This window comes from Scylla paramamosain, chromosome 13 (assembly GCF_035594125.1).
Source record: "Scylla paramamosain isolate STU-SP2022 chromosome 13, ASM3559412v1, whole genome shotgun sequence".
Classification (NCBI taxonomy): domain Eukaryota; kingdom Metazoa; phylum Arthropoda; class Malacostraca; order Decapoda; family Portunidae; genus Scylla; species Scylla paramamosain.
This window is the reverse complement of record NC_087163.1, coordinates 22,834,585-22,844,919: the sequence shown is the minus strand read 5'-3', so window position 1 is coordinate 22,844,919 and position 10,335 is coordinate 22,834,585. Positions and strand designations below refer to the sequence as shown.

Below are 10,335 nucleotides of genomic sequence, written 5' to 3'. Positions count from 1 at the left end.
AGGAAGATAATAGGATTTTTAGGACCTTTTGACATAGGATATTTACATAAAAAAAACCTTGATGCCAAAGATACTGAATCCTCACTCAGGTGAGGGACATCACCACACGCACAAAGGTCAATGATGGACACACAATACTACTACTGATGTATGCTATTATTATTACATACCAATAGGCTAGAAATAGGTTTAATTTGTTTTTAAACAATATTATTTATTAGCTTTTTACACTTGTTTATTAATAAATACAAATGTACTTAATATAATTTCTATTACTAGTACTACTACTACATACTGTATTACTACTATACTACTACATGCTTAGACCACTACAACTATACTATTAATGCTGCTGCTGCTACCACCACTACTACTACTAATGCTGCTGCTGCTACCACCACTACTACTACTAATGCTACTGCTGCTACCACCACTACTACTACTATTATTACTACAGTACAACTACTTGCACAACAAGAAGTAATACTACACCTATAACTCTGGCTGCTCATCTCTCAAGCTTGGTTAAACTGACATGACTGCTGCTTGCTCAATTAAGACGCATTTCTCTACCAATGAAATTAAGTTTAAGGAAGAAAGCAAGAGAAACCTCAGTCATAGAATATACGCATATACAAATACAATATCTTTGGCTTCCACATACCTAAAATGCATATTCAGTTAACTGTTACTTTGCACATATTTAACATAGAAGGTAGGTGGACATGTCTTGCAGGACCTATCACAGGCCTTGTTTGTTTCATTCTGGGAAAGGTGTGACTTACACTTTGACTTACACTTTGCACAAGCCTTTTCACAGGCCTCACTTATTCCATTCTGGCATCGAGCTGCTTCATCACAGTTTAGCAGTGTTACGTAATCTCTCAAAATCTGCGGAAGGAAACCTTGTTTTATACTAAATATATTACTTTCACGCCCTTCTTTGCCAGTTAATTTGTCACAATTTCTCGTATACAGTTAACTGCTACTTGTATACAATGATATTTGAATGTGATCAAAGAATTCCAGACACTCACTGAATATTTAAAGTTGCATTTAATTTACCACAACATTCAAGCAACAGCAAAGTTTCTCACTCCTACATAAGGAGCTGGGATAAATTAACTGGAAAGTAAGTGCATGAAAATTGTGTTCTTCTTGCTTGTGGTATGAATTGCTATGCTATGCTTGTATGCATGTATTCAGGATTAAATCTTGGAACTCATGACTGATTCTCTGACCAAGATTACTGTCCAGATGATTAAAAGCACATTGCCCACAGCCAGCTGGTGTGATGCCATTATGTGCAACCAAGATAGAGATCACTTTATCCATCCTGTAACTGTACCATTTACTGAGAAAATAATGTATAAGAAATAAGTAAAATAACCTTTTTGACTTATTTTAGGACTGAGCCCTTTGGGGGGGCCCCCCAATCTTTTTTTTGTAATGCCTAGGCCAGTGTCCCTTTACATTTAAAAAGGCCACTCTACAAAATGATCTGCTAAACTGTAACACTTAGAAATAAAAAAAAAATACGAACTGTAACACCTAGAAATAAAAAAAAGTATGACTTACCACTGGACTAGCTCTGACACCATCTTGGTCAACACAGTACACACCTGTGTCACCATAGTACTGGTAGGGAAAGTACAGGCCTGAGTCTACTCCAGCTGGTGTGGCACACTCCAGACTGACATGGGAATTCTCCTGGCTGTCATAGAGCCACTGGTCTCTTGCACAATCTATCGTGGACGAGAAATGTTTGACAAGATATGAGTCAAGTGTGTGAAGGCAACAGTATTCTGATCTATCAAATCTTTACATTATGTAATGAAACCTCATTTTCTCCTTTGCCATCATTTTCTCATTTTTAATGTGGTTTTATTTTCACATTGAGGGTTTCACCAACAACTTGCTGTACTTCAGTTTGTTTTAACTTATATCAGAAATTTTCATTTTTAATTAAAAGAGAACATACAACTCAAAATTGTTCTGCTCAAAATTGACCTCTGTAATTTTTTTCATTCACTCTTACTTCCTTTCCTTCTGGACACATGAACAACAGCTGTTAAGGGGAGACAGCAGCTGAGTTTTCACTGCAAGAAGTGGTGTGAGTTCACTGACTCTACTCTCACAAATACCACGTCTACATACATTGTGACCAAATTAACGAAGTTTGGGAAGAATTTAATTTCTCCCCACATTCATTGCTTCATTTAACTCTACAGAATTTATAGATAGAAGGAGAACCCCAATCCCATCATTACACTAGGTCAATCAACTAACTTTGCAACCTGTACTTACTACATCCACCTCCGGATGAAAGCTTCAGAATTGAGACCATGTACTTGTCATAGCACCTGCATCTGAAATCAAACACACCCATTACTTATAGAAAGTCTAACAAAATTATCACGTGCATAATAAGTAGTCTTTAGTGACAAATCTTTCCTAATGAAACTCTCACCATATAAAAAAATGACTACAAAAATAATTGCATCAAAAGATCACTGCAATGGCATCACAGGAGGAATATTTCTACAGGTACAGACTATACTATACACAGAAGACCTCAGTAGATCACTGATTAATGAAGACTTTGACAACAGACTACTATCACCACACTGCCTGGTGGTTATAAAAGTCACTTAGTTCACAACTATCACCACACTGCCTGGTGGTTATAAGTCACTTAGTTCACAACCAAGCAGTCCTGAGTTTGAATCCCAAGTCAGGCAATGTTCAGAACCAAGCAGTCCTGAGTTTGAATCCCAAGTCAGGCAATATTAATTATAAGATGTCTAATTTTATATGTCCTTAAATGAAGCAAACTCTCGTGTGTGTGTGTGTGTGTGTGTGTGTGTGTGTGTGTGTGTGTGTGTGTGTGTGTGTCATTTACCTATGGTCTCCTGCTGGTCACCCAGCCAGTTCTCCTATGGAAAGAGTTCTGAGCTCACACTGACCAATCTTTGGGTAGGACTGAGACCACTCACACACCACACACCTGGACATCAAGGTCACAACCCCTTGGGTTAAATCCTGTACCTACTTGCTGCTAGGGCTACACCTTGAGAGGCTTGCCCATTTGCTTCACCATACCCAGGACTCAAATCCAGGCCTGAGCTGAGCGTGCTAACCACTACACTACACAGTGTGTGTGTGTGTGTGTGTGTTTGCATGCGTTTTGAGACGGGGCCCTCAACAGCAGGCATAGAAAACTTTTTGTCTTGTCAACTCTCCTTAAACTGACTTCAGTCTTTAATCTTTATGTCACATAATTATATGCATCTCTAACTGTCTTGTACTATTTTTCCCTCAGCTGCTTGATAAGACACTTACTGTCCATGAATACACTGCTCTCCATTGAAGGATCCATCAGGGTCACACTCATAGAGACCTCTTGGGCCGTGTACTCCTTTAGCCAGCATGTGCTCTGTCAGCTGCCCCTCTGCTTCATACACACTTTCACACCTCCTGAGGTATTGTTCTCCCACCAGTGTGATGTTGTCTGAAGACAAGTTTGTGTATTTACATACATTTTGGAACTTTAAAAATTCAAATTTTCTACATAATCATTAACTGCAGATTTATGAAAAAAAAAAAAAAAATGCTGATGCCACAGATCTATTTGTTGAATCATTTCAAAATCCTGACAAAAGAAACAAACTCTATGCACATATTCATGACATCTTACAGCAAGGAAGGAGGTGCATGGCTTTTTCGGGTATCATGGTGCCATATGGATTGCCAGATGCTGGATGCACACAGTAACACCAGCCTTCCTCACACTGCAGTGCATCGTAGTTGCCATTCTCTATGCAGTGAAGAGTGATGGAGGACTCTCCAGCCTGCTGCCTCTCCCACACCCGCCTTGCACACTCTGCCATGCCATATTCTTGTTACTTGACACTTGTATTGGCATTATCACACTATCTTTTTGTGCAACATCCATAAAATTTCATAATACAACATTTTCCATGGCATGAAACTTTCTAAGTGTCTCTGGTATCCCTTTTCACCACTACAAGCCATTAAACTATCTATTGTTTCTTAGGAAGAGAAAAATGGACTAAATGTTATTCATATATCAAGGGCACTTACTGCAATTCATGTCAGTGACAAGCTCCTCCTGCCATGGGAAGATTCTACCAAAGACTGTATTTCCTGCAGGGTCCACACACACATACCTGCCAGTAACATTACAGTGAGAAAAAATTTACACTGGTTGTGAAATTCTGCCCAGACACCATTCAATGAGTAGAACAAAACTGTATAGAAGAGCCTGTCTCTGTCACTGCTGATATGAAGCTTCACCTCTGAATGCATGCTTATGTATTATATTATGGTTGGCTACATTAACATACTTCAGTTGATTCCTGAAATTTAAAAAAAATAAGAATTGGTGATTATCCACATGGAATAAAGAAGATACAATACATAGGTAGTGAAAGTAATGCAAAAGCAGGGTAAATGAGGCTCCATCTTCTCAGTATGACTTTCAAAACACTATAGTAGTAAGACATCTTTATGGCACTTGCCTTTCCTCCCCAGGGGGTCCTTTGTACTGCACAGCGGCATACTCTCCTGTTTGTGTGCAGCTTGGTGGCCAGCGGTAGTCATCCCGGTAAGGCTTAAAGCTGCCTGACTCAAGGGCTTCATAATACTGCTGCCGCACATACAGACACCCGCCCTCAGCCTTCCCTCCTGCTGAAAGAACATTTTTTGCTCTTAAAATGACATAAACCCAGAATGTGAGATAATGAAAGATAAAAAAAGTACCTACTTATTCAGTTGATGCATGTCACATTTATTGCTTGCTGATACCACAAGAAGTGATTGGCAGATATTACCTTTTTTTTAATCAGTTGGAGTTTTAATGAGTATGAGTGAAGGATTTCAGCAAGATGTAGTAATAAAAATACGTGTGATTCTTTTTGGTCAAACTTCTGTACATTTTTTATTTTTTTGAGAATATAATGAAGCAGAATTAGCAGGAAAAAGGAATGTTTATTGTTTTATGGGATTTTCTATTTTTTTCAGTTTGTATTGAGAGAAAAACTGAAAAAAAATAAGCATTAATATTTTATGAGTGCAACTTTTTATTCTTTTTATTAGTGAACTTTACAAGTGGAAAGGGCTATATCATGGACCACCTTACAGCAAGGCAGATCACAGCTGGCCTTGCTGTGAAATACCTAGCCAGCTGTGCTATGCCTAAGCTCTTGGGGTGTACTGTAGTGGTCCACCAGACTGCCTCTTTTTTGTTTTGAGTGTGAATGATGTTTTTATGAGGATATGGTGCTTGGTCTAGGCCACCCTGTGTGAGATTACCAGCCTAGTATAAAGACAGGTAGATAAAATTCTACAGGGTTTATAGAAGAAAAATCAATGTGAAAAATAACAACTGCATTACTGATGTTGAATGAATTGAATTAACTGAGGTTCTGTCAATGACAATTCAGTGAGAAAATTGTCATACTTATGGTGCTGTTATTTCATACTTTCTATAAGCAGACATGAGATCATCTTTTGCAATGAAATTACTGTGAAAAAAAATCTGTAACCTATTCTAATTGGTTTTACTTGCTGAAGCTCTGTTATGCAAAATGAGGAGGTTAAGCAGCTTGTTTTGTCATCTTCAATATTTCTGTGACAGTAATGGAGAGGTGCCAAGAAATAAAATTTAAGGATTTCATATGGCATTATGAATGGGAGCAAAAGACTTGATGGAGCATGTTAAATTGAGTAGACAGATGGAGAACTGTATTTGAGAGAGGCAGTAAAGAGACAAATGAGCAGATGGATGGACAGACAGACAGACAGACAGAGCTCTCTCTCTCTCTCATCCACACCCACACACACACCCACACACACATCTTTGACCTTCTATAATCTCCCTTCTTTCATCCTGCTTCCCGCTAAGTTAATCTCACATGACTGCTAAATACACATGTGACTGACAAAAGTGGTAGTCAATCTGTATTGAGTGGTTGTGTACTGATATGCTGCATAAAATGTACTTTGTGGCTTTATCTTGCTTCATTAATGTCCCATCTTTACATTTTTTGAGCAATCTGCAGAATTTCTTTGTGTGTGTGTATATATATATATATATATATATATATATATATATATATATATATATATATATATATATATATATATATATATATATATATATATATATATATATATATATAACATCTCAAAACAGGATAGGAATTTGATGTACAGTACATTACAATGCTCACTTTCATTGTCTTGTTCTTCATGCATAACAAGTAATGCCTACCTGCCTCACATATGTTATCATAGTTGCACGTTAGTCCATAGTCACACCAGGAGGAGCTGACATAGTTGCTAGATTCAAGAGACTCCTCCAAATCCTGCTCCACGCCAGGCCACGAGGAACCCCTGGGAGCAGCATAACCACCACTGTAAGCAGGATCAATGCTGCCTGTACAGCCTGCATCACCACTTTCTGTAATCAAAATAAAAAAAAGGTTAGGTTTGTCTTATAATGGAGGAGAACATGAACTACTGGCACAATGAAGGGGGAGGTGAATAAGAAGTGACAATTCCTGTTTAAGAAATCTGTGTAACGTTTAACAAACATTAAATGACTAAGTTAAAATGACAATTGTGTTGATGAGCAGGGGGAAGACAGAAAATGAATGAAAGGAGAAGGTACTAAACTTTTAACTAGGAAGTGGCAGTTGAAATAAATTAATAACACTGCCAAATGTATAAAAATAAATATATAATGGTATTCTATGCTATCTATCTATCTTCCTAAAAATTATGTGTAGTGGATCCCATGACAGAGTTGCACAATGCAGCAACCAACTGTCACACAAGAGGACAGCTGGGAAACACACTGGGACAATTACTGTGATCCTATATAGTCAGTGGGTGACTGAAGCGAGATGCTTCTTTCAATGTTTCAGTCAATAACAGTCATCCTCATACTAGTTGTTGCTTCACACTATGACTTACCCAACATCCAGGCTCACCTAGAGTAGGATGCTGGCATCTCATCATTCACAACATGCTGGGGATTTATATCTCTTGAGAAGATCATACAGGAAACACAACATTTTCGACGAACCTAAAGCAAAAGCATGCTGGGAATTTTGAGCATTCTCCACAATTACACTTGCCCACAGATGACTTAAACTCAATGGTACTCATTACTTATGGACAGACACCCAGCTGCCTCAGAGCAATAAATCAATACTGCATATGTGAATTCCCATTGCTATTTGGAGAATAGAAAAAAGGTGAGCAGATCCACAGACTAGTTACATCCTTGGGTAGAATTTGAGCACAGAAAATAGAAAAGACTACAAAGATGACATATGGTAGAACAGAGGATATCAACCCTCTCTTCTGGAAGACACCATCTACCACACCAAGCAATGTACTTTTTGTAATACAACACTCTGGTTATCATTCCATGTGCCAACAGTATAGTACTTACTTTTAAAAGTGACACAAGCACCACAGCAGCCAAACTGGCCTGCCCCTGCCAGATAGACTGAGTTCTCTTGGCATCCTGTGGCATCAAATGGTTCCTGGCACTTTACATACATGCATAACTGAAATAGGAATCAAGTCATGAAAGGTCACTTAACAATTAGACACAGACAGCAAAAGAGTAAAAATATATGCACACACTATTTTCCTCACATGCAGTCAAGGGAATAATGAGATGTGTTCAGGATACATTGGGTAAGACAAGGACACTGACTGCTTCAGTGTTGTTGGAGATGAACTCCTCAAGTTGCTTCATGCCAGGGGTTGCATCATGCCAGATTTTCTCCTCTGCCTTTACCACTACCATTGCTGTCACCACCACTGCCCACATCCATCCTTGAGCCATCCTGGAAAGTCATGTTTGCTACAGTTTTGTCATGGAACACTACAGTCAAGTGATGGATGTGTGTTCATTGATACATTCTTAATTATAACTATTTTCTTTATTTACCTGACGCCGTATCCCTATAGTTCAGTGATGGTGGTGCATATACTCCCTTATCACATATTCTTATCCTTGTATTGGGAAACTTATGCAGTAATTCACATTAACATTAAAACAATAAGAAAATGAGTGATTAAATTCATCATCTTACAATTAAAGCACTACCCTATAAATGAGAATCAGTCCTTGTCTTTGTACATACCACCTCTTTATTTCCTACATAGACGGTCATGTGTAGGCCTGATGGCTTCTTACAGCTTACCTTATTTTCTTATGTTCTATCCTACCTTTCAACAATTTTTGGGTATGTTCAAAAGTAGCTTGATGTGCTTTTCTTGAGCAAGGACAAAAGTCTGAGCAATATTGTTATTCCCAGTTGGCATGTCTCTGAAGGGTGTTGGAAGATACTATCTGACCTCTGATAGCTGAAGATATAGATGATATGCTAATGATTGATAAGGTGGAGCTAGCTGGGCATGAGTGTTGATTTCCTGTGCCCTATAAATTTGAGCATGCAAGTGACAGTTGACCTTGGCCTTAAAATTTTTTGTATATAGGAGGGACACTGGTCTAGAGGAACATGAAAGGAAAAAAAGGCCCACTGCTGGGGCCAGTCTCCAGAGAGAGTCTAAAGGATTATCCAAAATTTGAAGATAAATGTCTTGAAACCTCCCTCTTGAAATATTTTAAGTCATGAGAAATGGGAAATACATGGAGGTGATTTCTGACTCTAATCTTAAATGAATGGATGCTTCTTCCCTCTGACCTTGAGAAGCACGAAGTGGTGCAGCACTGGGCAGGTGATATTCTCAGCCACTCATCACCTTGTGAAGAGAACAGGGAGGGATCAGTCTACTGTGGCCATTAACATACTGTATTGACAGTGTCATTATGTCGATAACACTGATAGAAAGGGACACACACACACACACACACACACACACACACACACTTTCTCTGCATATTACAAACACAGGCTGTTACACTATCACTACATCTTATCAATACCATTGCGAAATTTGCTTTTGTTGCTCTATCATGTGCTGAAATATGTTTAATCTGGGACCATGATTGTTTGTTCACAACATAATGTTCACCATAATGTTTGTTCGCAACACATCTGTAGACATCAAAAAAAAAAAAAAAAAAAAAAAAAATACTATATGACACGAAGTTCTGATCTCTCATTTGTCCTCGTGATCAACAATTTACAAAATTCTACATCCATGGCTTCCTTTCTGCATGTCCTGCCCGGTTAGGCGACTGAGAGTGTGTTCTATGATACTAATTCAGGAGCTCTAAGATCTTAACTGCAACCATGTGGATACAGTTATTAAATGACAGTGTGTTTCTCTTGCAATCAACAATAATAATAATAATAATAATAATAATATCAATTATTATTATTATTATTATTATTATTATTATTATTATTATTATTATTGCCATCATTATTATTAATTACCAAACAACAAAACAAATAAAAACAAAGATCAGAGTAAGTACAAATAATGACGTTTTACGCCATCTTCAATGGAGTTCGTTTCTCATTATCTTGTCTATGTTAGCCTCTCAGTCACATATAGTGGAGAGGTCCAGTACTACAACACTTTGCTCCTTGCCCGTCCACGCTCCGAGAAGTATGTACTTGGAGAATCTCCACGTTGTCTGTGTTGGGAGTGCTGCCCTGCGTCATCCTGCTGCATTAGTGTCAGTCTGACAAAGCAAGTATTACATAACCACGAGACTTAAAAAAAAAAAAAAAAAAAATTGCATCACTTCTTATATTAAGAGAGTTCTGCCAAGATGCAAAACAACGAGACTTAAAAAAAAATTGTATCACTTCTTATATTAAGAGAGTTCTGCCAAGATGTAAAACATTTGGAAGCATTTATTATTTATCTATCTAATATGCATATATTTTTTTGCCTTGTCAGATGTGATAATGCCTGACGAAATAAAGATAAACAGATAGATAGATAGATACAGATAGATAAATAGATAAAAAAAATGATGAAACAAATTTCAGATCATAACGTGCACATATTGGCAAGCACAAGGAGTGTTTGATAGAAGATTGTGCACACACACACACACACACACACACACACATCTTACTTAAGATAGGGAGTTTTCGGTTAGGTGTGAGATATACCATTAAATAGAAAGTATTATATATCTATCTATCGATCGATTTATTTATCTACCTATTTATCGATTCATCGATCTATTTTACCTCTCTCTCTCTCTCTCTCTCTCTCTCTCTCTCTCTCTCTCTCTTTCTGTGTGTGTGTGTGTGTGTGTGTGTGTGTGTGTGTGTGTATGTGTGTGTGTATTCGTATATCAGGCCG

At 37.8% G+C, this 10,335-nt stretch overlaps 1 protein-coding gene across 1 annotated transcript in view; it reads right to left on the bottom strand.

Annotated features, from left to right (window-relative positions):
* Window positions 1–213: 213 nt before the first annotated feature.
* Window positions 214–10,335, bottom strand: part of LOC135106224 (uncharacterized) — a 25,795-nt gene continuing 15,673 nt past the window's right edge. Inside the window, exons 5-15 of the mRNA XM_064014996.1 lie at window positions 8,751–8,808; window positions 7,754–7,886; window positions 7,484–7,601; window positions 6,296–6,484; window positions 4,542–4,710; window positions 4,105–4,190; window positions 3,698–3,883; window positions 3,343–3,511; window positions 2,308–2,369; window positions 1,579–1,745; window positions 214–891 (exon numbers count right to left, since the gene is read on the bottom strand). Coding sequence (XP_063871066.1) covers window positions 682–891; window positions 1,579–1,745; window positions 2,308–2,369; window positions 3,343–3,511; window positions 3,698–3,883; window positions 4,105–4,190; window positions 4,542–4,710; window positions 6,296–6,484; window positions 7,484–7,601; window positions 7,754–7,886; window positions 8,751–8,808 — 1,547 coding nt within the window. The 3' untranslated portion in view covers window positions 214–681. The remainder of the gene's footprint in view (window positions 892–1,578; window positions 1,746–2,307; window positions 2,370–3,342; window positions 3,512–3,697; window positions 3,884–4,104; window positions 4,191–4,541; window positions 4,711–6,295; window positions 6,485–7,483; window positions 7,602–7,753; window positions 7,887–8,750; window positions 8,809–10,335) is intronic.